This window comes from Lotus japonicus, chromosome 1 (assembly GCF_012489685.1).
Source record: "Lotus japonicus ecotype B-129 chromosome 1, LjGifu_v1.2".
Taxonomy (NCBI): domain Eukaryota; kingdom Viridiplantae; phylum Streptophyta; class Magnoliopsida; order Fabales; family Fabaceae; genus Lotus; species Lotus japonicus.
In genome coordinates this window covers 92,494,271-92,519,776 of record NC_080041.1, presented here as the reverse complement: position 1 = coordinate 92,519,776, position 25,506 = coordinate 92,494,271, and the positions used below count along the sequence as shown (strand labels likewise).

The 25,506-nt window shown below is 35.9% G+C and overlaps 4 protein-coding genes across 4 annotated transcripts; all 4 read right to left on the bottom strand.

Annotated features, from left to right (window-relative positions):
• Nucleotides 1-97: 97 nt before the first annotated feature.
• On the bottom strand, nt 98-2,308 carry LOC130712185 (protein FAR1-RELATED SEQUENCE 5-like). Its single transcript, XM_057562026.1, has one exon. It carries the CDS (start codon nt 2,306-2,308, stop codon nt 98-100), a length of 2,211 nt encoding a protein of 736 aa, XP_057418009.1.
• Nucleotides 2,309-4,212: 1,904 nt separating this feature from the next.
• On the bottom strand, nt 4,213-6,534 carry LOC130727834 (rac-like GTP-binding protein RAC1). The gene is made up of 7 exons (XM_057579092.1): nt 6,213-6,534; nt 5,984-6,071; nt 5,795-5,904; nt 5,610-5,673; nt 4,949-5,013; nt 4,760-4,825; nt 4,213-4,669 (listed from the first exon to the last, which is right to left on the bottom strand). The coding sequence occupies exons 1-7, from the start codon at nt 6,309-6,311 to the stop codon at nt 4,568-4,570; spliced, it is 594 nt and encodes a 197-aa protein (XP_057435075.1). The 5' UTR covers nt 6,312-6,534; the 3' UTR covers nt 4,213-4,567.
• A 1,475-nt stretch (nt 6,535-8,009) lies between these two features.
• On the bottom strand, nt 8,010-11,190 carry LOC130727833 (rac-like GTP-binding protein RAC1). The gene is made up of 7 exons (XM_057579091.1): nt 10,805-11,190; nt 9,817-9,904; nt 9,614-9,723; nt 9,435-9,498; nt 8,777-8,841; nt 8,588-8,653; nt 8,010-8,500 (listed from the first exon to the last, which is right to left on the bottom strand). Exons 1-7 carry the CDS (start codon nt 10,901-10,903, stop codon nt 8,399-8,401), a joined length of 594 nt encoding a protein of 197 aa, XP_057435074.1. The 5' UTR covers nt 10,904-11,190; the 3' UTR covers nt 8,010-8,398.
• Nucleotides 11,191-13,218: 2,028 nt separating this feature from the next.
• On the bottom strand, nt 13,219-14,584 carry LOC130727832 (uncharacterized). The gene has a single exon (XM_057579090.1). The coding sequence runs from the start codon at nt 14,268-14,270 to the stop codon at nt 13,524-13,526; it is 747 nt and encodes a 248-aa protein (XP_057435073.1). The 5' UTR covers nt 14,271-14,584; the 3' UTR covers nt 13,219-13,523.
• Between the last annotated feature and the right edge of the window lie 10,922 nt (nt 14,585-25,506).

The following is a 25,506-nucleotide window of genomic DNA, read 5'->3' as shown; positions in this document are numbered from 1 at the left end:
CCAGTACAATTGTCACTTCCTTTGGGTAAGATTAAATTATGGGTTATCATGCATGTTATATAACAATGTCTACTCACTTTGGCTCATTACCTCAACTTCAAAAAAAGGAGGCATTAGAATCTACAGCTGCTTCATTACTAACTTTGGCTCGTTTGTTCTGGGGGCATGTTGTCTTGTTATGGCCTTCAACCTTACAAACTGTGCACTTCCTTTTCCCCTTGCTTCCATTCACATTTGAGGTTCCACCGCATCCCTTGCTCATTATGACAGCAGGATTTTTTACATTATCAACATCTTCATCAAGGTTCTCAACACCAGTTCCAAGGGCTGCCTCCATTTTTGCCTTAAGTTTCATAACATGCTTTGCCATTACATCAACAGTGTCCAAGTAGTCTTCCAGAATTGTTGATTCCCAGAATTTGTAGGAGGATTCACTATTATCTTTCATACAATCCTTTGCTGACTTACACCACCTCTGTAATATTAAACTCTCAGGGATCACATCAATGTCCAAGTGAACCAACAAACCAATGATATGATCACAAGGAAGCCCAAATGTCTCCATCCGCTGACATGAACATCTAAACGTAGACAATTGTACATCATGTGCGACATGCCACAACTTATCGGGTTTACAATACTTGTACATGGAATATATCATACATGAGGATTTTTCCTTAATGGCAGCAACTTTAATTACACTACCACTGTTCAGCCATGGTCTGAACTTTAGGAAAACAGTCCTAGTATATACATTTGCAGCACATTTTTCAAGTGCTCTCACATTAGTCTTAGGCACAGCATCTCCTACGACTGACTTGTAGTCCGCATCAACCTCAGTCCATCGCATGTAATTCACATACCGCTCAAAATACTGAACAAACTCAAGAAGGCTATTTCGGGATCGAACAATGCGACCAATTTGTGAATGCATACCTTCGCAGCGAGATGTTGTTCGAAAACCGGCAAAGAACTTTCCCCTCATCAAACATGTAGCCCACATGTGCCTCTTCTCGTACAACCCTTGAACCCATGGATTGTCCTCGAGGTTCAGATCGCTAACCAATTGTGCCCATTTTTTTTTGAAGTGCCCAACACTTAGATTCCCCAACATGCAGCTCTTAAATCCTTTCACAAAATTCGGGTCACCCACATTTATTTGTGCATTTTGTAAAAGGTGCCAAGCACACAAACGATGATGAGCTCTAGGTAAAATTCTAGTAATAGCATTCCGCATTGCAGGAGCACCGTCAGTTATAACTGCACTTGGTTCCTTACCCTTCATTGCTGCCATAAATTGCTCAAGAACCCACACATAGCTTTCCTCTTTTTCATTTGTCAAAATTGTTGTTCCGAACACAATAGTCTGGCAATGATGGTTAACTCCGACAAGAACAACAATAGGGCAACCATATTTATTCTTCCTGTATGTTGCATCAAAGGCTAGGACTTCCCCAAACACTTGAAAATCCATTCGACTAATACCATCAGCCCAAAACAGTTGTTTCAACTTGCCTTCTTCATCAGCATGGTGGGACCAAAACATTCCGGGATCACCTGAACCAAGCCCCTTCAGATACACCAAAACAGCTTTTGCATCACAATGCTCCTTTTGTTTCTGTTTGGTCATTTGATTTTTCATGTCAACCTTGAGAAAATTGGTTTTGTCAAAACCCCCTGATTGGTCAGCAAAAAAATTGTATATCTGTGTCGTACTAATCCCAGCTTTCCGCATGCTATTCAATCCCAATATATCCCCTTCTTTTAACTTACGATGTGCCGGTAACATGGCTGACTGCTTTCCCTCTAACATTGCATGATTGTGACAATCTGAAAATAATGCCACATGCCACCTACCACTATCACCCACCAAACGAATTCTCATTTTTGCACAACATCCACACCTGGTCTCAACCTTAGTTTCACGCTGACGATTTTCCCTCATTCTGTTTTTCTCTTCACGGAAACCCTCCTTGTGACACACAAAGTCTTGCCGCACAATTTCACCTTTCTTGATTCTGAAAACCTTGCTTTTCCGCACTGAGAAGCCTTTCACTCTAGCATACAAGTTGTAGAACTCATATGCTACCTGGCGATTGGGAAAATGAAACTTCTTCATCTCAATGTCATCAATACCATCCCACAAAGCATTAGCAATATCGTCCATACTATCAACACCAACACCTTCACCATTTATATCCTCAGCAATTGACTCCGACAGGTTCAGTGTTGGTGAGGAAACAATCCCAGCAACAACACTGGTTTTGCCTTCACCATTAGATGAAAACCCTACAGCAATGGACCACATCATTTCATAAATTAACCACCTATCTATCAGATTGATTAAATGCAACTCCACATTGTAAAGAAAAAAATACCTTCTTCAAGTGAACACCAACTGAAAATTTGTAATTCTTTGCTGGAGTCTTCCATCTCAACACCAACAACTTGTTAATTTACCCTGCAACAAACAGTGTAGTGTAAATTTTTTTGTGTCATTGTGGGAAATAAATGACCTCTTATGACCGATCCTTAGTTCATGAAACCAAACCCCAAACACATACACAAACAAAACTTATTTCAACCTGATTGAATGCTGCAATCACCCAATCTTCAGGTAAACAAAACCCCCCCAAATACACAATACAAAGCTGAAATCTTCGCTTTTTACCTAATTGAACTCACCTCTTGTCAAAGTACGATATATAGCCAACGACAAACGATTCAGAGCCAAACGAACAAGGAGAAACGAACAAGGAGAACCAACGGCAACACCCTTGCGAACAAGTCACGAGATGAGATACCAGAAAGAGTTAGAGTTACTGATTCGCACGCACTCAAGATCCGCGATTTTACAACCCTAGAGTTCTTCCAGATCCGCGACCATGGACTTCAAAATAGGGACAAGGACAGCGACACCAGTTCTCGGATTTTAGGGTAAATGATCGTGGGATCTTCAGTGTTATCCCTTTGTTTTTCTTTTCAATTTGGGGGTTCATATTTTACCAATTGAACAAGCCCTTAATTGCAATTTGAGCAAACAGTACTGTACACTTCCCCTTTACCGACTAACATGCAATTTCCGGTTGGGAAGACTGGTCCACCGGTGGACCATTCTCAAACTTCCCCACCCTAGCCCCCACCGAAAAGAGCCTGGTTGTTGCTTTCATTTTTGTTTTTCTGAATTATTTACATTTATATTTGAGTTTTTATTTTAATTCATTCACATGTTTTCTTTTCCATTTCATCTTCATCTACATTTTATTCTTATTTCTCTCTCATTTTTCCATCTCTCTCTAAATGTGGGTGAAAAATATGATGTGGATAAATTGTTATCATTAGTTTATATTTCATTAAAGTAATTTCTTAATCACATTAATAGAACTAGTTATACCATAATTAAGGACATGATTAAGTGTTAGAAAACAAGACAGTTGTGCTCTAAGAAAGAAAGAAAAAAATCTTCAATAAACTGACTTTCAAATGTTATATTTGTCCCCTTTGAAAAAAATGTGAATGGTCTCTTTAAAGTTTTTGTTAATTTTGCTAAAGTGTTAAATTTTCAACCCCTTATGATTCCGTCTCAAACCATGGTACAAAAAATCATCATGAAGAGGTTGGTCAATCGCCTATGGCCCTACCTAAACAAACTTGTTGAACCAAGAGAAATTTTAGCAACACAAAGTTCTTGTGGTTGATTCACTTTTAAAATGTTAACGCACTTGACTCATTTTTCCTAAAACATATTGACCTAATCATAAAATGTTGTTGTAAGTGATGAACATACAACTGTTTTTCAAATAGGTAGCGACATACATAAAAAACAATACGTTTAACAGAGTGTTTTCCTAGCACTTTTCATAATAACCAAACAACAAAAACTAACTTTGATTTTTTAGACCCTTTTAGCATACCTCCAACAATCTCAAATGATTTTTTTCTCTAAGGTTTTCCTGCATCAGAAAAGCTAGCTACCAGGCTACTTCTTCGATTCAAATGGAGATACCCTGGGTTTCCCCTGCTCACGGGCATGGTAACGAAGAATCATTCAACTTCATCATAGAGAAACTCAAGCAAAGATTGGCTTCCTGAAAGTCTAAGCTACTCAACACAATCTAGTTAGATCAGGACAACTAATCTTCATGTTTATGGAACATGGTCAGTTACAGTCTACATTGCACTATGTAATACTAAGTATGAGTGGATAAAGCATACAGTGAGGCATATCCATACAAATATTTACATACTTAAATGAACCATCACAAGGTCACAAAATGGAAAATTTCAAAGATGAACATCACAGGTACATGCCAAGAGCACAATCACCATATTACATAAGCAAAGCCGTATATCATGTAGGCCGCTACGTAACCAAGCTAATTATAGTTACATAGTATGAAACAAGGCACCGTGCAATGCCAGTTCAAACTTCAAACTATACACAGCTTCCTGATTGCTACAGCCTACAAAGAACAGAGAAAAAAATAAGACAAACTGATGGAGAGGTTCGTGAAGCTTGGCCAGTCAGTCACTTCCTGCTATTAGAGATTCTGATTCTTAACCATAATCACAATATTGAGCAAGCCTTCTGTGCCTTCCTCTTGTTTTTCTTCTGCTTCGGTGGTTGAAGAACAACTTTGATGGCAGCATCAAAGACAGCTTTAACATTCTGTCATCCCAAGACAAGAGCATGTGACACCAGTGATATAAAGTATAAGAAAAAAAATTGTGGCGTAATGTTAAGCAAGAGAAACTGCACCTGCTGCGTTTTTGAACTGCACTCGATATAGGCAGGAGCACCAATCAGCTTTCTCAATTCTTCACCCTTCAGCCAAAGTTGAAACAAATATTAGCATGTGGATCATTGTAATTTCAGAAGCAGGAACTCCTACTTCCCCTTCAACTAAATGAAATGGGAGAGAATAAGAAAATTTATGATATCTCGTACTTGTGCTGTGGTAATTGGCACCGCACCAGGGTGGTTGATAAAAAATTGCTTATCATCCCGAAGATCTGCATATTTTAAGAACTTACAGTTGTTAAATCATCCACAACTTGAGTGATGAAATGGTTTGAAACTGTTTTTAGCAGCATTCACCACAAAAATGAGTTTAATTGTGATTATCCTAGCAAGAAAATGAAATTACAACTATTGTCATGCCCCAATAAAACATGACCTAGATACAAGGCTTAGGAATTGTCTCCTACATATATTTTCTTATGAGAAAACAAAACAAACTAGAATTTCCATAACTTCACCAGGCTGAGGTTAATACTTAATACAATACATGTTTTGCTCATTTTTGGATAAACATTGAGAAAATGTTACTTTAAACCATTTCATACTCTAGGTTCAGGCATGAACAAAAGACATTAAGAAGAAAGATGTCCTCAGACAAACAAAATGCCAAAAATTAGAATGAATTTCAGTATTTGATATGATAAAGTAACAAATTGATAAGAAGTTAAGAAAACCCTCAGGGCCTTTAAATAAATAACTAAAGCTAAGTACATACTACATAGCTGGTAGCTCTAACATGATCATCTGGATTGGTTAACCAATAACAATATGCCAACCCAATTAAGCAAGGGAAGGGATTAACACTTACCTAACTTTGTCCCAACTAGAATTATTGGAACGCCAGGCGCATAATGCCTTAGTTCAGGGATCCACTGAAAGCAACAAAAAATCAGAAGAACAACAGCTTCATGAGTTATATGAACATCAAAACCGCGATTTAAGTAATCACCATCCCAATTCCCAATCAAATTCTTCACATGAAAGAAAATAAACCTTCTTGGCGATATTTTCGTAGCTGGCCCTGCTTATGAGAGAAAAGGCAAGTATAAAGACATCAGCTCCTCGATAGCTCAAGGGTCTTAGTCTATTATAATCCTCCTGACCTGTTAATCAAATCATATAAGTTAAACCGCCCGAAAAAGGGTACTCAATTCTATATATCTGAAATTGTAGGGACGTTACCAGCAGTATCCCATAGTCCAAGGTTCACAGTGCTTCCATCAACAACAACATTAGCACTGAAATTGTCAAAAACAGTGGGTACGTAGTCCTGAAATTGATGATAACCAAAAATGATTAGACCATGAAGGTACAATTTGTGAAAGAACTAAATCAGAATCAGTTGGAATAGTGACAAAAATTATAACAAGACAAAATGCATATTTCTAATTGAAGTGAAGCAGAAATAGACCGTGGGGAAAGTGTTGCTGGTGTAGGAAATCAACAAGCAGGTTTTGCCGACGGCACCGTCGCCGACGGTGACGCACTTGATGAACTTGGACGCACTCATTTTTCAGATCTATGATCTGAACCAAACAACAGTGTTCTCTTCCTTCTTATTATGTCGTTGTTGGCTGCAATGAGGTTCAGTGTAGCGCGAACCCTGTTTGGTAATTGCAGTTGTAGACGCAAAAGTAGAGTAGAGGAAGAAATGGGGGGAAATTGAATTGAATTTCCCGATCAAATTCAAAAGAAAGAAAAGAGGAATGCAAAAAGGAAAGAAAAGGTTTTGAGCTGAGTGGAAAAGCAGCTATTTCAAAATTGTGATTATTATATTATATACATCTCTCTTTCTGATGGAGTAATTTCTTTTTGTTTTAATTTTTTGAAGTAAGTTTAATTTGTTGTCTGTTATATATAAATACATCTCTCTTTCTGACGAGTACGATTTCCGTCACAAACTCGCTGACAAGAATCTTGTGATGAAATATTCCGTCGCAAATTTTAGTGACAGATATCCTACTCCGTCGCAAACTCGCTGCCAAGATGTTGTGATGGATAAGTTTCCGTCGCAAAAGCGCGGAGAAGGATTTTGTGACAATTGAAATCCGTCGCAAACTCGCTAACAAGGTTTTGTGATGGATTTGCTTACAACTTTTTTTTGTAAAGTTTTTTATATTATTTAAAAAAACCGTGCTTCCCTTCATAACAAAATATCATTTTTTATTTAGATATTAAAAAGCAACATTCTATTTTTAATTATTGATAAAAAAGTATTTTCAGCAAATACCTTTAACAACGTGTGAAATTTTAAGTTAATAGAATTGGCCATTTTTGTTCTTCATCTTTCTTAATTTTAAATATTTATATAGCTTTTCAATTTAATTATTTCTTACTTAAAAAAATCATCAAAGCTACAAGATAGATGGTGTTCAGAGAGTTCGCAGGAGAGGATCCATTCTCCTTTCACTCAATCACTGTCCCCAAAGGATAGCTCAAGTGATAAGACCTTGGGACATAAGGGTTGACAAAAAAAAACTTAAATGGATCCAATGCTTCTAAAATAGGAGTCAAATTTGTATGTATTAATTACTTTTTGACAAAAATATCCTCATTTAATTAAATTTTCTCTCTGAACGAAGAAATAGGGGATTAAACTTTAAAGTTTAAAGAATACAATACAATTGTTTTCCGATGTATCGAAGAAAAAAATACAATACAAAATTATAGCCATTAAATTAAAAATCTAACTATTAAACTAATCCATTCACAACGAAAGTGGGTGTGCTTGTTCCTCATTCAATATCTAATAAAGAAAAACTTGCCCAAAATCTCACTTGTTTCAAGTCGTTGTCTTTGTCCATTCCTTATTTAGTTATGGTTTTTGTTTCTCTTATTTAACTTTCGATTCATCTTTAATCAGCTGTAATAGTTGTTTATAAGTTTACCTCCCTGGATGTTCTCAAGCCTAGGCCACCATATTTTGTAGGAAGCCATTGTTAGAGTTAAATAACAGTTAGTTTAGTTGTTTTGACTTTGAGTTTCAGTGATTGCAGAACCTTCCGGCAAGTTTAAGCATGCTATATCTCTTTGGGATTGACAATCAAGATGGAAGTGCAACTAAGTAAATATTTAAAAGTTACATCCGGTGATCAAAATGGAATTTTAGCCTTCAATCAGAAACAATATATCCGTATAAGTATTAAATTTCAAATGTGCGACAATAGGCCAAAAGCCCAAAAAACATGAATAAAATTCATCCATGGCATCACAAGTAAAGGCCAACAATATGACCAAAGCAAGCAGCTTATACTATGTCTGGATACTCATTAGCGCCGGAGCAAACAAGCGTTAGCACTCTTGCTTCGAGACAAAAAGTGAACAAGACTCTTATAAAGTGACACACTTACTTATAATACAGGAAGTACGTTGGCATTGGGCATATATGATTATGCTGATTGTAATTACAGTGGATGAAATGAGGCAAGCCTGTAAGGTTGCTATTCAAAAGCCCTAAGATGTCAGTCCAAACTATACACAGCCTCCTGCTCTTGCTACAGAGGATGGGGAACAAAATAAAACAAGACAAATTGATGCAGAGGCAGCTTAAAAGGTTGGCCAGACAGTCACTACCTCCTAATAGTTTCTGATTCTTAATCACAATATTGAGCAGGACTTCTGTGCCTTCCTCTTCTTTTTCTTTTGCTTTGGCGGTTGCAGAACCACTTTGATGGCAGCGTCAAAGACGGCTTTCACATTCTGTCATCCCAAGAGCACATGAAAATCCATGATAGAAATGACAAGAAAAAAAATGACTCAAATGAATTTTATCCGAGAGAACTGTACCTGCTGTGTTTTCGAACTACACTCGATGTAGGCAGGAGCTCCAATCAGCTTTCTCAATTCTTCTCCCTTCAACCATGATGAAAACAAATATCAATGTGTAGATCAACATGATTTCAAAATCAATAACTTATGCCTCCTGCTCTAGCAAAAGAAAGGGGAGAAAATATGAAAAATTATGGTACTTCCTACCTGTGCTGTAGTAATTGGTACTGCACCAGGGTGGTCTGCCAAAAAGTGTTTATCATCCCGAAGATCTGCAGACCAAATTATTAAATCATTCAAAATTGGTGGTGGATCGGGTTGGAAGTGTTTCAAGCAGCATTCATCACAGAAAAGAATTTAATTGTGAACTGATATCATAGAAAGAAAAAGAACACTTTTGTCATGCACTCTCAAAACACAACCTAGATACAAGTCTTATGTACTCTGCCCTACTCCTATTTTCTTCGCATAAAAACAAATCAACTAACAAATTTATTTTTTTTATTTCTGCATAAGCATTGAGAACAAATTTAGTAGAAAATGTAATCCAATTTATGTGAGTATAATTAGTTAGGGGATTAATAACACACCTAAGCACAGCCACTTATGATCATGAGAAGATCAATGTCTCCATCCATGAAACCATTTAATATCTAGGTTGGTATATGAATACTAGAACTTAAGAAGCAAATGTGGGCACAAAGAAAAACAAAATCCAAAAATTATAATATATTTGAACTGGTAATGTAATAAACTGCTCTGAACTTTGAAGTAAAGAAAAGCCTTGGGGCCTTTAAATAACCGGAGCTAACCAGTAATTAAGCAATGTCAAACCATTCAAGGAATAGAAGTGGTAGAGGCTTACCTAACTTCGTTCCAACTAGAATTATTGGAACACCGGGTGCGTAATGCCTCAGTTCAGGGATCCACTGAAAGGAAAAGCCAAAAGAACAGTAACTTTATCAGTTATATTTATTGCAAAAACCAATTTAAATGATCACCATCCTTATCAAATTCTTCAATCTTCATATGAAGGGAACAAACCTTCTTTGCAATATTTTCATAGCTGGCCTTGCTGATAAGAGAAAATGCCAGTATAAAGACATCAGCTCCTCGGTAGCTCAAGGGTCTTAATCTATTGTAATCCTCCTGACCTGTTAATCAAACAATAAGTTTCCCACCGAAAACAAAACAAAGCTCTGAAAATGATACTCAATTGTATACAATTGAATTGGTAGCCCTGTTACCAGCAGTATCCCATAAACCTAGGTTTACAGTGCTTCCATCCACAACAACATTAGCACTGAAATTGTCAAAAACGGTGGGCACGTAGTCCTGTTATTGATGACAAACAGAAATGGAGAAGGGTCAGGCCATGAAGCTATTATTTGTCAAAGAACAAAATCAAGATTAGCTGAAAAAATCAATATAGGAAAACAAAGTAAAAATAATCCATTCCCTGAAGCCTATTAAGGCCCTGTTTGGAAACACAGCTTAATTAAGCGCTAATGACCATAAGCACTGACATAAGCGCTTATTCATAAATAAGCTATATATAAGCATAAGCTATTTTTCATAAGCTATCCTGAGTAGCTTATGGAAATAAGCTCAAAACAGCTTATGGTCCTACCCTAAGCTGTTTGCATAAGCTCTCCCAAACACTGGCATAAGAGCTTATGCTATCAGATAAGCTCAAATAAGTTCTTCCAAACCGGGCCTAAGTCCTTGACATTTGACAATATAAAACAATTGCTATTTATGATCAAAATTTTATTTAGAACTTGTAAGGGTAATAACTCCTCTGCTCCTAATCAAATCACATGCAACTTTAAATGAGAGTATCAGAGGCTGCAAGTGCACTGCATCAAATTATGTTAATTGATGTTGAAGAACTTGGTCCATCAAGGATCATTTATTCATTTAACTAATTCGAACCAAAAAGCACTTATCGAAGCTTATTTAGCGCATTTTCTAGTAGATAAGCTTCTCGTATCCAAACAGGCTCTAAATACAAAAACAGTAGTAGTGATAACAATAACCTGAATCCCCAAATCTGGCAAGTTCTAGAACAAGTCAAACAACACTTGAAACATCAAATCCGATGAAGTTTGAGAACATGTAGTTGTAATTCCACCTCATATATCTCTAATTCCAGTTCCAAATACTTGATAATCAAATTCAGAAAGGGAAAAATAAAAAACGAGATTGAAGTGAAGTATAAAGAGGGAAACAAACCGTGGGAAAAGTGTTGCTGGTGTAGGAAATCAACAAGCAGGTTTTGCCCACAGCGCCATCACCGACGGTGACACACTTGATGAACCTGGAAGCACTCATTTCCAGATCAGAGATCTATCAGAACCAACAATGCCCCCTTCTGTTACTGTTCTAGCTTCAAACAGTGAACACAAGCTTAGTGCTGCAGCATGTTAAGCAGACACATAAATAGTGGGGGAAATGAAATTGAATTGGATTGAATTGAATTGAATTTGAATGGAAGAAGAAAAAGGGAAGGAAAAAGAAAAGATTTTGAGACACTTTGATGATTGTAGCTGACCCAGATACAACCTTTTGCCTGCTATCTCAGATTCATTACTAGGTCATCTCCTCAATTTGTCCTCAACCTAATAATCAATTATTTTCACTAATTTTCATTATAGCCCTTTTTTGGTTTGTTGAATTGATATTGCAATTTCGCGCCGATTGTGATTACTTTGGGCGGCAAAGTTTTTCAAAACAGTTGTGCTCATAACAGCTCAAATCCGAAACTTCTACTTAAGCTTCGATTGCTCTCTGCTAATTAATTAAAACTTAGTTTGTCATGTCATCCTTATTTCCTGCCACATACACCGTTTTATTTTATTTTTTTATTGTTTATTCTTAACTTTTAAAGTGAAGCATCAAATCAGCAAAAGGCTCAATGGTAGTTGGGAACACTTCATTAACAAATACAAAGCATTAGTTGGACAAACAAATGATTGCCAAGATCTCATGTGGTTGATTAAGAATCTATTTTCATTTTTGGGGAAAAAAGCAAATTAGCATTTCATTTCGTGTTTACATCATTTGCGATTTAGTCAATGATATTTGAAAATATATGAATTTATATAGCTCTCTCTTTTCTTTAAATTTATTTAGTTCTTTAAATTTTCTAAAGTGTGTGAAATAATTATTTCATTAATATTTTTATTAACTTTTTACTTAATTTTTTAATTAACTATTTCTACATTATGTTGTATTAAGGAATTAATTGTATCAAAAAAATTAATTACTTTATCAATTAATGATATTATTTATAACATTACTTGGTTTTTATATACTTTTATTTAGAGTGTCGAACATTATTTTTCTTTTATTTGTTACTGTATTTAGTTATATAAGAATGTATCATATAAGAATAATCATTTTATATGAGATTATATGAATAAATCATGACGTTAGATGATTATGATTAAAAATATTTTTTTTTGTCAATAACTACAAAGATTATAAAATGATTAAATATAATTTTCGTATTGGACTATTACAAAAAATGAGCCAATGTATGGATCAAGCCCCTTTCGTGTACCCACTTTTAAGAGAACTGACCAATAAAAAACAAAAAAATGGAGAAGGTTTAAAAACTGTTCTGGCTGGGTCCAAACCTAGTTACAATAATCTATCGGGCGTTGATCTATTGTTTAGTGTTTACTTGGTTTTATTGAACATAAAAAATCTTTAAAAAAAAAGTGTTTGCTTGGTTTTCAAAAATCTGGTTGTGTTTTATTTTGTAATATCAGAAAGATAAATTATACATACATTTCACTCTTTCACGGTTTCAAAGACATTTCCCGTCTTAACTCATATGTCTCTCAACTCTTAGCACTTGAGCTATCATTCGATGACATCTCGTTGTGTAGTTTGGCTTCAAAGAAGTTTGCAACTATACTTTTTAATTTTTATTTTGATCTTTAACAGAATTTTTAATAAAAAAAAAGATAGAAAGACAAGCTCCATACATTACCTAAAATTGAAAAATTCATTTGCACATTTCCATCAAATTAAATGTGATTTATATACGTATCTTTCCATTTTTGACTCAAAGCAAGCACACTAGTTGTCTTTCTTTAATTGACATGTATGATGGATGCACCTGGAAATTTTCAGATAGAAATAGTAAATTACTCGTGAAATTGGATCAAAAGTCATGATTTAATGCATGTTATATGCCTGAATTGGTATGAGCAGAAAAAAAAGCAATAAAACCTCAGGCTGCCCCTTTCATAGTCTGCCTCTTCTATATATGTTCAATTTCTTTCTAATGCAATGTCCATTTAAACCGCCAAAATAACATTTCTACACAGTTTATGTTCTGAGTTCGAACATATCTCCTAAAAAAACAGTGCCTAACATTTCTCGACATTTTTTGTTCTGAATTTGGTCATATGCTCTTCAAAACAAACACTGCTTGTTCTACAAAATAGAGTGATAAATATAAACATGACAAGGTATTGTTTACTTCCTTGAGCTTTGTATATGTTGTGCTCTCTCTCTCTCTCTCTCTTTAAGGTTTGATTGTCTTAATTTGTAGGACAGTAGGTGTGTTTAACTTTTCCCTTAATCTTACAAAACTTTGACAGAAAAAAGGACAAATAAAAACTTGCCAATAATCATCATAAAATAAGGAGAAAATACACATTGCATATGGAAATGGTACATTAACTGATGGTGCATAGTACACATTCAAAGAAACTACACACACCATTCATGTGCACCCCAATTCAAAAAAACATGGAGGGCACACAAATTCATCAAACAAACTCAAAAAAAAAAAGATAAAAATTAAACAAGGGACGTTCATCAGTCACCCAGATCAGCAATCTACCCTCACTGATCTTCTTATTTACATAATAATATAAGTAGTAAGTTATAATTAACGTGGTCCAACAAAGTAGCTACCATACAATTCATGCTAGCTTCACATAAGGCGTAGAAGTCGCCGGAGATTATTGGTTGCTCCGTCGTCATCAACAACACTCCCCGCCGCGGAGGCTTCCGCGTTGCAGCTGAGCTTCGATCTCAGAGAGAATTTCGGCAGCGGCAAGCTGCTCGGCGGTGGCGAAATCAGATTGAAACCCGAGGATCCTAAAAACATGTCCACCGGTTCCTCCTTCGAGGTCAAAACAACAGGCAGATGCTTGGGAAGGTCTTTCGGGTCAGGTCCCCACCGATTCTCGGAAGCGGATATCAGAGATTGTGCTGCTGATGATCTCTTGTTCGCTTCCTCTCGCTTGGTTGGTTTTGATTTCTTCGCTGTCAGGGACGTGTTTTTCGTTCCGTTGTTTCTTCTGCCACCTTGGATATTGCTGCTGCTCTGGCTTCGTGAAAGCAGAGGCTGGTGGTTGTGATAAATTGCAGAGGCATGAGGCAGAGGAAGCAGAGGTGGTTGGTTCTGGTTCTGGCTCTGGTTCTGTCCGTTTTGATGATTGAAGACAGAAGGTGAGACTGAGAGCAGTGGTTTGGAGAAGGAGCTGGACAAAGACATGGTGCGTGAAGGAGGAGGAAGAAGAGGAGGATTCAAGAGACCTGCAAAATTCTCAGAGCCAGAGGTGTTAGAATTGAAATTACCTCTTCGGTTGTTTTTCTTTGGGGTTTTGATTCTCATTTGCTTGTTAGGAGCAGCAACAGATTGTTCCATTGCGTGAAGAGTCAAAACAGAATCCATTAGAAGCAAAGGAACGAGTAATTAAGTTAATTGTATGATTGAAAACGAAACTGGATCTGGATCAAACAGTGAACAACGAAAAACCAGCAAAATAGGCTATGATCTTTCTTCAAAACAAACAGATCAATTGCCTTGTGATTATCAACAAATCTTAGAGGAAAATGATACTAGCTAGTAGATATATACTTAGATAGACGAAATAAGAAACATAAACTTTGATCTTAAAAAATCAGATCATAGAACGTAACAACATGAAAGAGGACCCTGCTTTAAAGAGATGGGTCTTTCTTTATTTCTAAGCATGCGTCCATAACCATGCTAATGGTACACCTTTAAATACATGGCAGGATCAAACGTTCAACGTGTTTTTATTAATTTTTAATTTAACCGCTAATGATATGATATGATATGATTTTTTGGCAATTATTTAAGTAATTAATATATTCTCATGCATGTCGATATTTCTCCTACAACCGCAGCGGTCGGCTACCTTGGAATACCGTGGAAGGAAGACTGTAGGGCGGCAACCGCCGAAGCGGTTAGAGCCGTTGGATTATGTTTTATAAAAGCCGTTGAGAAGAAAGGGACCGTTGATGAGTTCATTGGGTTCCTCGAAATTGGTATGAGTAAGACAAGTTGGGGGATATCCTAGCCATACACGTCTACGTTGTGGTGGGTCCCGGGTTTTAATTTTTGCTTTGTTGCCCCGTGACCTCATGTGCCGGGAATGTCTCTGGGCTTCTCATTAATATTTAATATTTCAATTTCAATATATATCAGCTTGGGATATTTATATGTTATGATTCATTATGAAACTATGTACCTACCAATAAGAGGAGTCAGCTTATCAGCTAAGTTTCATGTGCTTAGTTTTGTTCATCCACAGTCTCAACTTTATCCTTGATCAAAGCAAAAAAAAAACATTGTTTGGGAGCTTTTTCACCGATACCATTTTTCTTTTCTTAGTGTAATTTTCTTTTAAGAAGTACACCTATCAAATACCAGGCCGTCTCAACCAATATTGAGGTCTAAAGTGAATTTTAAGAATTTGACATTTATAAAATTAATTTTTTTATATAAATAATTTAAATAAAATTTATTTTCGGGCTTTTTGAGATGCAAAATCGTTTATTAAATTATCATAATCAATTCTTTTAAAGTTTCTTTTTCAATAGATAATAAAGTCAACTCATTTAATCTTTACTGATATATTGTTGATCTTTTATATATGATTTTATTAATTTTAATTTTGAAAAAGTACGTTCCGCATAAGTAACACTGACAAGGATTGTTATATTGTTGTATAAGTAATATATGCATTTGAGAAAGAATCAATTATTTTTTACATAATTAAGTATGTCAATTGGTGTATCATTTTCTACATGTATAATTTCTTTTAAGATATTTAGTTCTCTAAATAAATCTAGTCTATCAATATTTTGAGTTTTCATTAGGTTTTAATGAACGTTCGAGATTAAGACGAATTCAAAGAGATCAAATGAAAGGTGGTCTAATACTCAATAAATTGAATTTAATTAAAAATAAATGTTTCACTTAATAGATCCATTCTTTTAGGCACTCAATATGTTATTTAATTGGTCTATTTTTTGATAATTTCCTTTGAAATATATACTAGTTTGTTTTTTAAAAAAATTGGGGCCTAAAAAATGTTGGGGCCTAAAACGAGGGCTTTACTGGCCTAAGGGTTGAGTCGACCCTGTCAAATACAAATTAAGTTGTTGAAAAGAAATCATATTTTTTGAGGGCTCGTTTTTTATATGTGAATAATTTGAATTGCGCTTGTGAACATGGTGACAATATTCAATGTTTTTTTTTTGAAACTGACAATATTCAATGTTTTTTTGAACGAAACAAAATATCAAATTAAATCAAACCGGCATAGAAGCCAAAAGATCCGCCTGTAAAAGGCAATATAAACTCGGAGACCCTCCTCTACCCATATCACATCTGACAGAGTAGAGGCGTTCCGAGCCATATAATCAACACAATTATTTCCTTGTCTACGAACAAAAGATAAATTAACAAAGTCAAATAAACCCAAAAAACTCATACAGTCATGAATAACATAAAACAAAACCGAACTCTCAGTTTCCTTCTTCCAAGCATAGAACAACTGGTAGGAATCAGTCTCAAATTGGACACGCCTGAACCCCAATTGAGATGAGATTACCATAGCCCACCGGAGACAAAGCGCACAGTTGGATATAAAGAGCCTGCTGCAAGAATTTCGCCCTCCTCGTCGCCACTACACCAGAAAAGGGCTTTTACAGCGCCCTTTTTACAGCGGTTCAGATGGCAGCCGCTGTAAAAACACAAACACGGAGCGGATGATAGGCTTTTAAAACCGCTGTAAATATGTTCCCTATTAAGAGCGGTTCAGATCACAGCCGCTGTAAAAACAAAAGCACGGAGCGGATTAAGAAATTAATAAATCTTGGATTTAATCGTTTCGTATGAGATTCGAACCCGGATACCTTAGGCTATTTCAAAACTACTTCCCACTGGGCTCAGATAAGATTAATGCTTTTGTTTTGATTTGTTAATATTTATCAATTGATTTCGTAAAATTGCAGAACCCACTAACTTTACCCAAATCCCCTTCTCAGTTTCGTTCCACTATATCTCGATCTGCTACCTCAGTCTCTCTCAACCGCTGTGCTCCTTCTCTCAACCCCTAGGCTTCGTTTGGATTGGTGGAAGGGGATGGAGCGGGATGGAGTGGAGGGGATGGAGGAAGAGGTCCTTTGTTTGGATTAATTAAAAATGGATGGAAAGGGATGGAATTCAGTGGCACACATTCCATCACATACCACTACTTTCCCCCACTTTTGTTCCCCCCAAATTTGGGAGGAATGGGATGGAGCAAAATAACTTATGTCTAATACAATTATTAAAATACTATTTTACCCTTTTGTAACTTCCTCCATAATTCTATGTTTTCACCATTCTTCTCCCTTTACGTTGCTTAAACTGTGAAAAAGCTCCTGCTTTCGCTACTTCAGATTTTGCCATCAATTGTTTCTCTTGGCAAGGTATGTTTTTTATTTCTCTTCAATGTTAATGAGCCTGCTAAAGTCGTACGTAGCCACAGAGCTAAAGTCACAGCCACAAAGCTCAAATATTTGAGTTTTTTTTATAAAAAAATGAATGAATGACAAATGCTAAATAAATTCTGTGACAAGAGGTAAAATAATAGAATTAAAATAATATTAGAATGGAAAGAAATATGTTTACTTGGGTTATATGATTTGAGAATTATATTTGAAAAATTATAAAAATAAAATAAAAATATAAGAAAGGGTAATATAGGAATGAAAAAGTTATAATTCATTCCGCTCCGTCCATTATCCAAACGATGAAGTGGTAACTTTGTTCCGTTCCATCATAACATACCCAAACAATGGACTGGGATTTTCATTCCGTTCCGCTCCATTCCATTCCATTATATTCCACTCCGTTCCGCTCCATTATGTTCCATCAATCCAAACATAGCCCTAAACCCCATCGTGCCGCCACCGTCCCTGGCGCGCCGCTGCCGCTCTTGTTTTTCATCGTTCAACACTTTGGCTCAAGGTTCTTGGCCGCACAACTGACGTCAGTGGTTCTCCATCCTCGATCTGTTAACGCTGAGGAAGGCCAGCGACTCCAATTTCTTCTCCACGCCTTCCAAACGCATCCTTGCGAGAAGGCCTAGCCTCTTCATCCTCCTCCCCTGCACATTGGCCCCTCACGGTGGCGGAAGGTTAGGTTTGTTTGTTTAGGGTTCTTTTACTTTGTTTCTGATTTAAGTCTGTTAGAATTTATTTGGTTTGCAACTTGGTGTTCTCTTATCTGGATGCTAATTACTGAATGTTTCTCCATTAATGTTTCAGAAGCACTCGTGTAAAGCTCACCCTTCGGAGTGATAGGTTCGTTCATCTTTTCAATTGTTGTGATAGGGTTTCTGTAGTTACTTTCACATTGAAAACACAATCTCAAGATTTCTATAATTAGGTGTGACACATTGGTGTTTTTGCAGTTTTGCTAAAAACTTCATCCATAGCTCATTGGTTCTGACTAATCATTCGGGCAAGTGATCCAAACTTTTTCCGTTCCCCTCTGGTAAATAGTTTATACTTTGTCATATCACTTTTTAGTTCAAAAAGTAACAAACAACCCTTAAATTGGAGGAATTTAACACTGATTCTTCCCTGCTTATTTTTTATGTTTGTACTGTAAGTTTTTCTTATTCTGTTAGCCATATTCATGTCAATGATCCTATGTTGCATATTGGTTTCTTTTTCTTTTTTCTTTTTTTGTTTCAGAATCGGAGCTACATATGGTTCTGAGTTCTGATGATGCATTCACTCTTACATAACTATTATATGATATCATTGAGGCTATTGTTATATTTCAGGTCTCATTGCAGATGACATTGATCTGAAAAATATCGGTGGATGGGAAGTGCTCGTCTAGATTTTTATGTTAGTAAGCCCTTTTATAATGTTCACCACACATTTTATATTTATGCTTTTCTCTTACTAATATGTGCGTCTCTTAAATGGATTAGTGTTAGAATATCATGTTAACACTTGTGTTGAGGGCAAGAATATAAACCGTAAAAAGATTTAATCATTGAATTGCAATTTGCAAGTTTTCTATTTTATTCGCGGGTATTTTTACAATATGACTTTCTGTAGAATGCTTTCAAGTACGTGCTACGTAGTTTACAAAATCTCACTTTTGATATCTAGCACTAGAATCAGATATAAACTAATAGCAAAACGCACTTGATGAACCAGTCTAGTCCACTGGTAATTCTTTCTCCCCTCTCTTTTGTTTTTCTCAGTTTCCTGCAAGTTTCTGTCTACTTTGATTTTATTAGGGTCCATTTTGTCTGTGTATGACTCTGAGGAAAGTTCCAAATATTAAGAGAAATGCATCACGGCTAAGGACACTTGCCTTTGTTTTTAGGAGAATATTTCTTACTTAAAGTTAAATTTCTATTTTGTGTAGTTCTGTTTTGAAGGGTGATTCTGACCTCTATATGTTATTGTAACATAAATGACCTTCTGGTGGGGAACTTGACTGTAAGATGTAACATAAACTTGTATTGCAATTGCCAATTAGTATAATTTCTAAGTGCAAGACGTTAATCATCAATATTTATTTTTTCACCGCTTTCCTGCTTTAGGGTCTCTGTCGATTAATAAATCTGAGGCAATACAATGGATGTGTTTCTTTCGTGCCTGCACCTGGGTTTGAGGATTATGGGGAGCCAACTACTTACCCTGGAAAACCTACCAGCAAAGGTGACAGCAGTGATCCCAGTGAAGTGGAGCCCGTTAATTTGCAAAGACTTTGTTATACTTATCAAGGACCTGAAATAAACTTGGAAAATCTGAATTGGAGAGTTATAAATGGACCCTTTGTTTCTGTCTGGCTTCACAACCTTGGGGTGCAGAAGACACAATGGCAGCACCTGACGCAAAGGTCAGTTTTTGTTATTGAAGAATTTAATATTAAGCATATAATGTCTCTCACACTCTCCCCTGTATTTTGATAGTGCATTAGAGTTAAGTTGATGAAATTTGTATTACTCAACATAAATAACATACAATACAACCATTTGCTGTCCCAAATACAAAAGTCTCCTGCTGAGAACTCTTTTTCCATAATTTACAAATAACAACTTATATAACAGTACTATGATCAGTTATTTTCGACAAACAACTGCCATTAAGTAGTTTCCTATGATCAAATATACTCCTAAAACAGAACTGTTAAACTGCCAGTGATCAAAATATTCATTCTCCTAAGTTCTCTTTTGAGTATAACCCTCCATGTGTGTGTGTGTTTGTGCTTGTGTTTTAGGACTAGTCACATTCATCTTGTTGATTAGCCAATATTTAAGTTGACCTTGCTTGCTTATGGGTTAGTTTCTTTTCTGTATTCCATATTCCTTTTTTCTATTCTTTACAATAAAATACAAAATAGTTTGTAATTTTATGATTTAGAGTAAGGTGAAGTTAAGGACGTGGTTGATATGCTTTAGAAATTGTTGATTTTATGGCTGAACTAGCATGGTAGGTGATGGCATATAGGAATAAAAGAAAAAGCCTTTTTATAGCGGTTCCGAAATAAACCGCTGTAATAGAGAGACTAATTACAGCGGTTTCAGTTAGATAACCGCTGTTAAAGATGTGAACTTACAGCGGTTAATAGTATAAACCGCTGTAAATAAGGGATCTTCTACAGCGGTTTGAACCGCTGTAAAGTCTTTTACAGCGGCGAGATCTACAGCGGTTCAAAACCGCTGTAAAATGGCAAAATTAAGCGCTGTAAAAGCCTTTTTTTGGCGTAGTGCCAGCAAGCTTATCACTCCCAAAAGAAGCATCAAAATTTACCTTAATAATAGAAGTTGCTGGCCTAACCCATTTCGTGTTGTTGCCATGTGCCCATTTCTCTCCACTAGTCCCGTAGCCGTGCTTGCTGTCTCAACACCCAAGGAGCAAATCCGTGATAGCACTGCCTGAATATCAACCTATTTTTCCTCAAAAATCCACTTATTCCTTGCTTCCCACAAACCATACAACATTGCTTGTACTTCTGCAATGACCCACAATTCCTTGTCACGCAGCACCTGTTGCATAAACTCCATGAAAGACACACCTGGATCAAACCGCACACCTAGCTTTAGAAACCAGCAGCTTTTCGCAACCATGCAGTGGAAAAATAGGTTGTCAATGGTCCCCTCGTCCTCGTCACATAGGGGGCAGCTTGGATCTACATCAACTCCCCTCCGCCGCAAGCTTGCTTGGGTTGGCACCGCTCCAACACACGCTACCTCTTTCCCTCTTGGTTTGCTTTCCAAAATTTCCTCCACATTCATTGTTAAAAATGTGAGAATCTTCATATTTGATTAAAAATAAAACTATAAGTAGATTGCATATAATAAATATATTTCATTCAAAACTTTAAATTAAAGTATTAGGTGTATAGATTTTCTCTATTCAAAATTATTTACTTTTATTATTTTAAGATTTACAACACATACTTGATATGAATAATGATTTGTTGACACCTAAAAAATGAGGTGGAACGAGGTGGAGGGAGAGATATGAAGAAATGAAAAAAGTAAGAGAGAGAAAGTGAAAGATGTGATAAATGATAAGAGGAGAGAGATAGAAATAAAAATATGTGGAAATGAAGTATATAAAAAAGGAGGTGTGTATATATCATTGTTGTACTTGATATCACAACATAGAAATCCTCAACAGGCAGTGAATGATGGTTATACTGCATGAAATCATCTCAAACCAAACACCGTATCTTTTTCCCAACTGATGGCTTAATTTTTTTAAAGAAAACTGAATTTTAAACATAGATAAACAAGCTCAGATCCACCGACCAAGGATTAAGATTTTCCAAAACATACGTAATAGAATAACAATAAAGTCTCAAATCGATAGAGTCATAATTTTGGGTACTCTGTAGTCTGTATAAGATTGTTTAATTTGAGCCGATAACAATCATATCACAGGGCTATTTTTTTCAATGATTTATTTTCATTCACGATATTTAAATCTAAAAATTTGCTTAATAAGCATATACCACTTCAATTAACTACCAATTGGTGTTGGATTTTGATCACAGAAAAAGTGGAGTTCGAATTACCAGCTGAACTTTTCTTACAAGATTATGAATTTGCATGTAAGAGTTAGTAAGTTAGTTTTATATTTTTATTTTATACAGAGTCAATGTGAAGTGCGCACCCAATGTTGAAGTTTTTTTTTTTGACTCCTTTAATTTTAGTTGAAGCTAAACCACTCGAACAATAACATAAATCTGCTTAGTATACTATATAATCAGAAATGGACAAAAGAACATGACAATATTTGGCTATTTGCCGCAAATTATTGAAAATGATGAAAACAAATAGACAAGTTTATTGTAGTCCGCATAGCATGTCGCCTTCTGGACCTCTCATAATTTCTTTATGTACCTTACGCCATGTTTTAATTTGTTAACATATTCAAATCCACTTATATTTTTCAATTCAAAGTATCTCAATGAAATTCTTAATTTTTTATAGGCTAAATTACATTTTTAGGCTCACAACAATCTAAATTGATCTTTATAAAAAGTTCTTGCAATTAGTACCTGAGTTTTGTTTATTTGCGATAGACCTGATTAATGCGTATTTGCATACATATTATCAATTTTGACATAATCAATCAACAATCATGTGTCATTTCACTCATTATAATTGTAATTTGTTATCGTACATGCAATATTCTTTATTTATCACCCTTTCTCCCTCCATTATATATGCTCTTTTTCTTCCTTCTCCCACCCATCTGGTCCATCTGGATTTGAAATGTCTCAAATTCTCTATCCTTCGCACATCAATTGTGCTTTCACCGAATCCAATTGGAGAGAAAACCCCCAAAACCCAAATATTAGAATCTCCAAACCACCAAACAACTAGCCAACACCAGATTTTTCTCCCTACAACCACCGAAGACCATTAGCTTCCACCAATTTGTCTCTTTGACATCATGAGCCAATGAGGGTGGGAGTGATCATCAGTGCAATGGTGCATATAAGAAGCAACTCCTAACAAGGCTTGTAAGGGGCACATGACTGAACGGATCTCACACTAGAACTAGATGTATTTTGAGGTTGTATATGTATGAGACTATACAACTGATGAGGGCTTATCAGATTTTATTGATACTACTTATAACAACAAGGTACATCTTCTTTTTGGGAGTTCAAATCATAAATAAAAAACTCCAAGGGAGTTGAAAAGATTCATTTTGTTACGGTGATCAGTCATCAGATCGGGATGTAACAAATAGTATTAGAGTCAACCTCTCCTAGTACCAAGTCGGCCATGACGAACTAAGCAGAAGCTCTCCTAGTATCGTGTCGTTCGGGGATGAACCAAGTAGAAGTTGACCGACAAAAGACCATGCATCTGGGGCAGATGAGGGTTGAGAGTGACCGTCAGTGCAATGAGAAATCACAAATAAAGATCGACTCTTGAGAAGACTTTTCAGCGAAGGGACACATGATTGAATTGATCCTGCACCAGAACGAGAGGTATTTCGAGACTATATAGATACGAGACTATACAGTTTAGAAAGATGTATAAGATTTGTTTGGTACTACTAATAACAACAAAGTGCATCTTCTTTTTGTGAGCTAGCCCAACTCGATCATAAAAAAACTCTATTAAGCGTGTTTATCTTTGAGGAATATTAGGATGACTGACCTCATGAGAAGATGAAGCATGTGAGTGAGGACAAATATATCGGAAAGACTTGTGTTGTTATCGTGAGACTAGTCATCAAATTGAGATGTTATATATCTCATAACAATGTACTCTCCCACCAAGTCAACTTGTAGGGCACAACCCTTGAGTAAGATATTCCGAGTTCAACCCGAGTGTATACTCAAGGAAAACACACTATAGAAGGTTGCCTGATTACGTCAAGCCATCCCAAGCACATAAAGGGAATACATCGTTGGAGACACAAGAAATGACATGCAACATGGAGCTGATGTTCTTATGATAGAGGGAGCACTAATGAGACACACCACCAAGCGACTTGTGTGCTCAAAAGAAGAAAGGGACAACAAAATAAAAAATAGAGTTAGATGCGTTTGGGTAAAAAACTCAAGGACACGAGTGAATGATGAAGAAGTAGTTATATTATTAAATAAAGTGGGTATTGGATTAGTACATGAGACATGAGTAATATTTTCACATTCAACAAATGAGACACCATTAAGTTAGAATTATATGATATATCGTGTTTTTAATAAAAAATTAAACATTTTGAAATAAACTAAAATTCAAATAAATTAATTGAATGGTAAAATTTTAAAAAATGATATTTTAATTGGAATTTTTTTTGAGAAATAATTGGAATTTATGAAGCACACATTTACAATGTAAATAAGTTTTTTTCTCCTTCGAAAAACTAAACAACAACAACAACAACAAATTTTTTCTAAGGGTAGTCACAATTTGAAGGGTAGACATAGGCTGTCTTTTTTGGTTTAATTTGTCTCGATGGGGTGTTCTCTGTTCTTTGGCTTTCTCTCGTTGATAGCTTGGCTCCTTTAGTTCTTGGATTGGTTTGGGGTTTGGTAGGTTTATTTGTATTTTTCTCATAGGGTGGTTTATTGAGCTTTCTTTCATGGTTCCTTGGGGACTGATTTTCACTAGTTGGAGGTTAACTTTTTGTTCTATTAATCACCTCTCTCTTTGTATCTTTTTGAGCTTTGTTCCCAAAGCTTGTGATTAATATATATTTATGCTTTGTAAAAAAAAACAAGAACAAATTGGATAACTAAAAACGAGTCACTCAATAAGGATTTGCATCTCCGAGTGGGGCTCTCAAGATGGCAAACCCAAGAATGGTCGAGTTCACACAAAACTTTGCAAGACAATCTGCAACCGCATTGCACTCCTTGCGAATCCAATCCATTTGAGTTTAACCTTCCAATCCCTCTTGCACCAATGTCTAATATCGTGAAAAATAGGGCAAAATCTATAGCTTTCCTCATTGTCTAGCGACTCAAACAGTCCCAAACAATCAACCTCACAAATCACCTCTCTATGTTTCATATGACTTTTAAAATTTTGAAAGATCATAGTAGAATTAAAAATAAAAATCACATTTGCATTAGATAGTTTTCCAAGTTGTAAAAAAAAAAAACATTTGTATAAGATCATTTGCAAAAAAAATGTATATTAATTAAATTCTTAAAATTAGTTCATTAATCAGAATTTTAATTAAAATATTTTTTAAATAGTCGTATAATATGACTCCAACAGTCAACTAGGGGTGTACAAGACCCGACCCTACCCGCCAACCCGTCCCGGCCCAAGCCTTTCGGGCCGGGTTGAACCCGGCCCGATTATTAAAAGATGTCGGGTTAGGGTTGATCATTGAGTTATTTGGCTTCGGGTCGGGTCGGGTTCGGGTTGACATTCGGGCCACCCGGCCCGTCCCACGTATATATTTTATAAAATTTTAATTTGTTATAATAGTCAAAATGTGATAGATGGTGCTCAAGTTTATCTTACCATATGGATGATATGAAAATGTTTAACATCTATCTTATTAATTAAATAAATGTTGGTTAAAAGATGGACACTTTCATGCTTTAACAAGAGAAAATCATGTAATGCACATGTCAGACAAGTGAAGAGAGATCA

Coding starts and splice junctions, on each gene's coding strand:
- LOC130712185 (XM_057562026.1), bottom strand. CDS start 2,308: ATGTGGTCCATTGCTGTAGGGTTTTCATCTAATGGTGAAGGCAAAACC.
- LOC130727834 (XM_057579092.1), bottom strand. CDS start 6,311: ATGAGTGCGTCCAAGTTCATCAAGTGCGTCACCGTCGGCGACGGTGCC. Junction 5,674..5,794: donor ACGAAAATATCGCCAAGAAG/GTTTATTTTCTT, acceptor TGTTGCTTTCAG/TGGATCCCTGAACTAAGGCA. Junction 5,014..5,609: donor TCTAGTTGGGACAAAGTTAG/GTAAGTGTTAAT, acceptor TAAAATATGCAG/ATCTTCGGGATGATAAGCAA.
- LOC130727833 (XM_057579091.1), bottom strand. CDS start 10,903: ATGAGTGCTTCCAGGTTCATCAAGTGTGTCACCGTCGGTGATGGCGCT. Junction 9,905..10,804: donor CCAGCAACACTTTTCCCACG/GTTTGTTTCCCT, acceptor CATCAATAACAG/GACTACGTGCCCACCGTTTT. Junction 8,501..8,587: donor GTAGTTCGAAAACACAGCAG/GTACAGTTCTCT, acceptor TTGGGATGACAG/AATGTGAAAGCCGTCTTTGA.
- LOC130727832 (XM_057579090.1), bottom strand. CDS start 14,270: ATGGATTCTGTTTTGACTCTTCACGCAATGGAACAATCTGTTGCTGCT.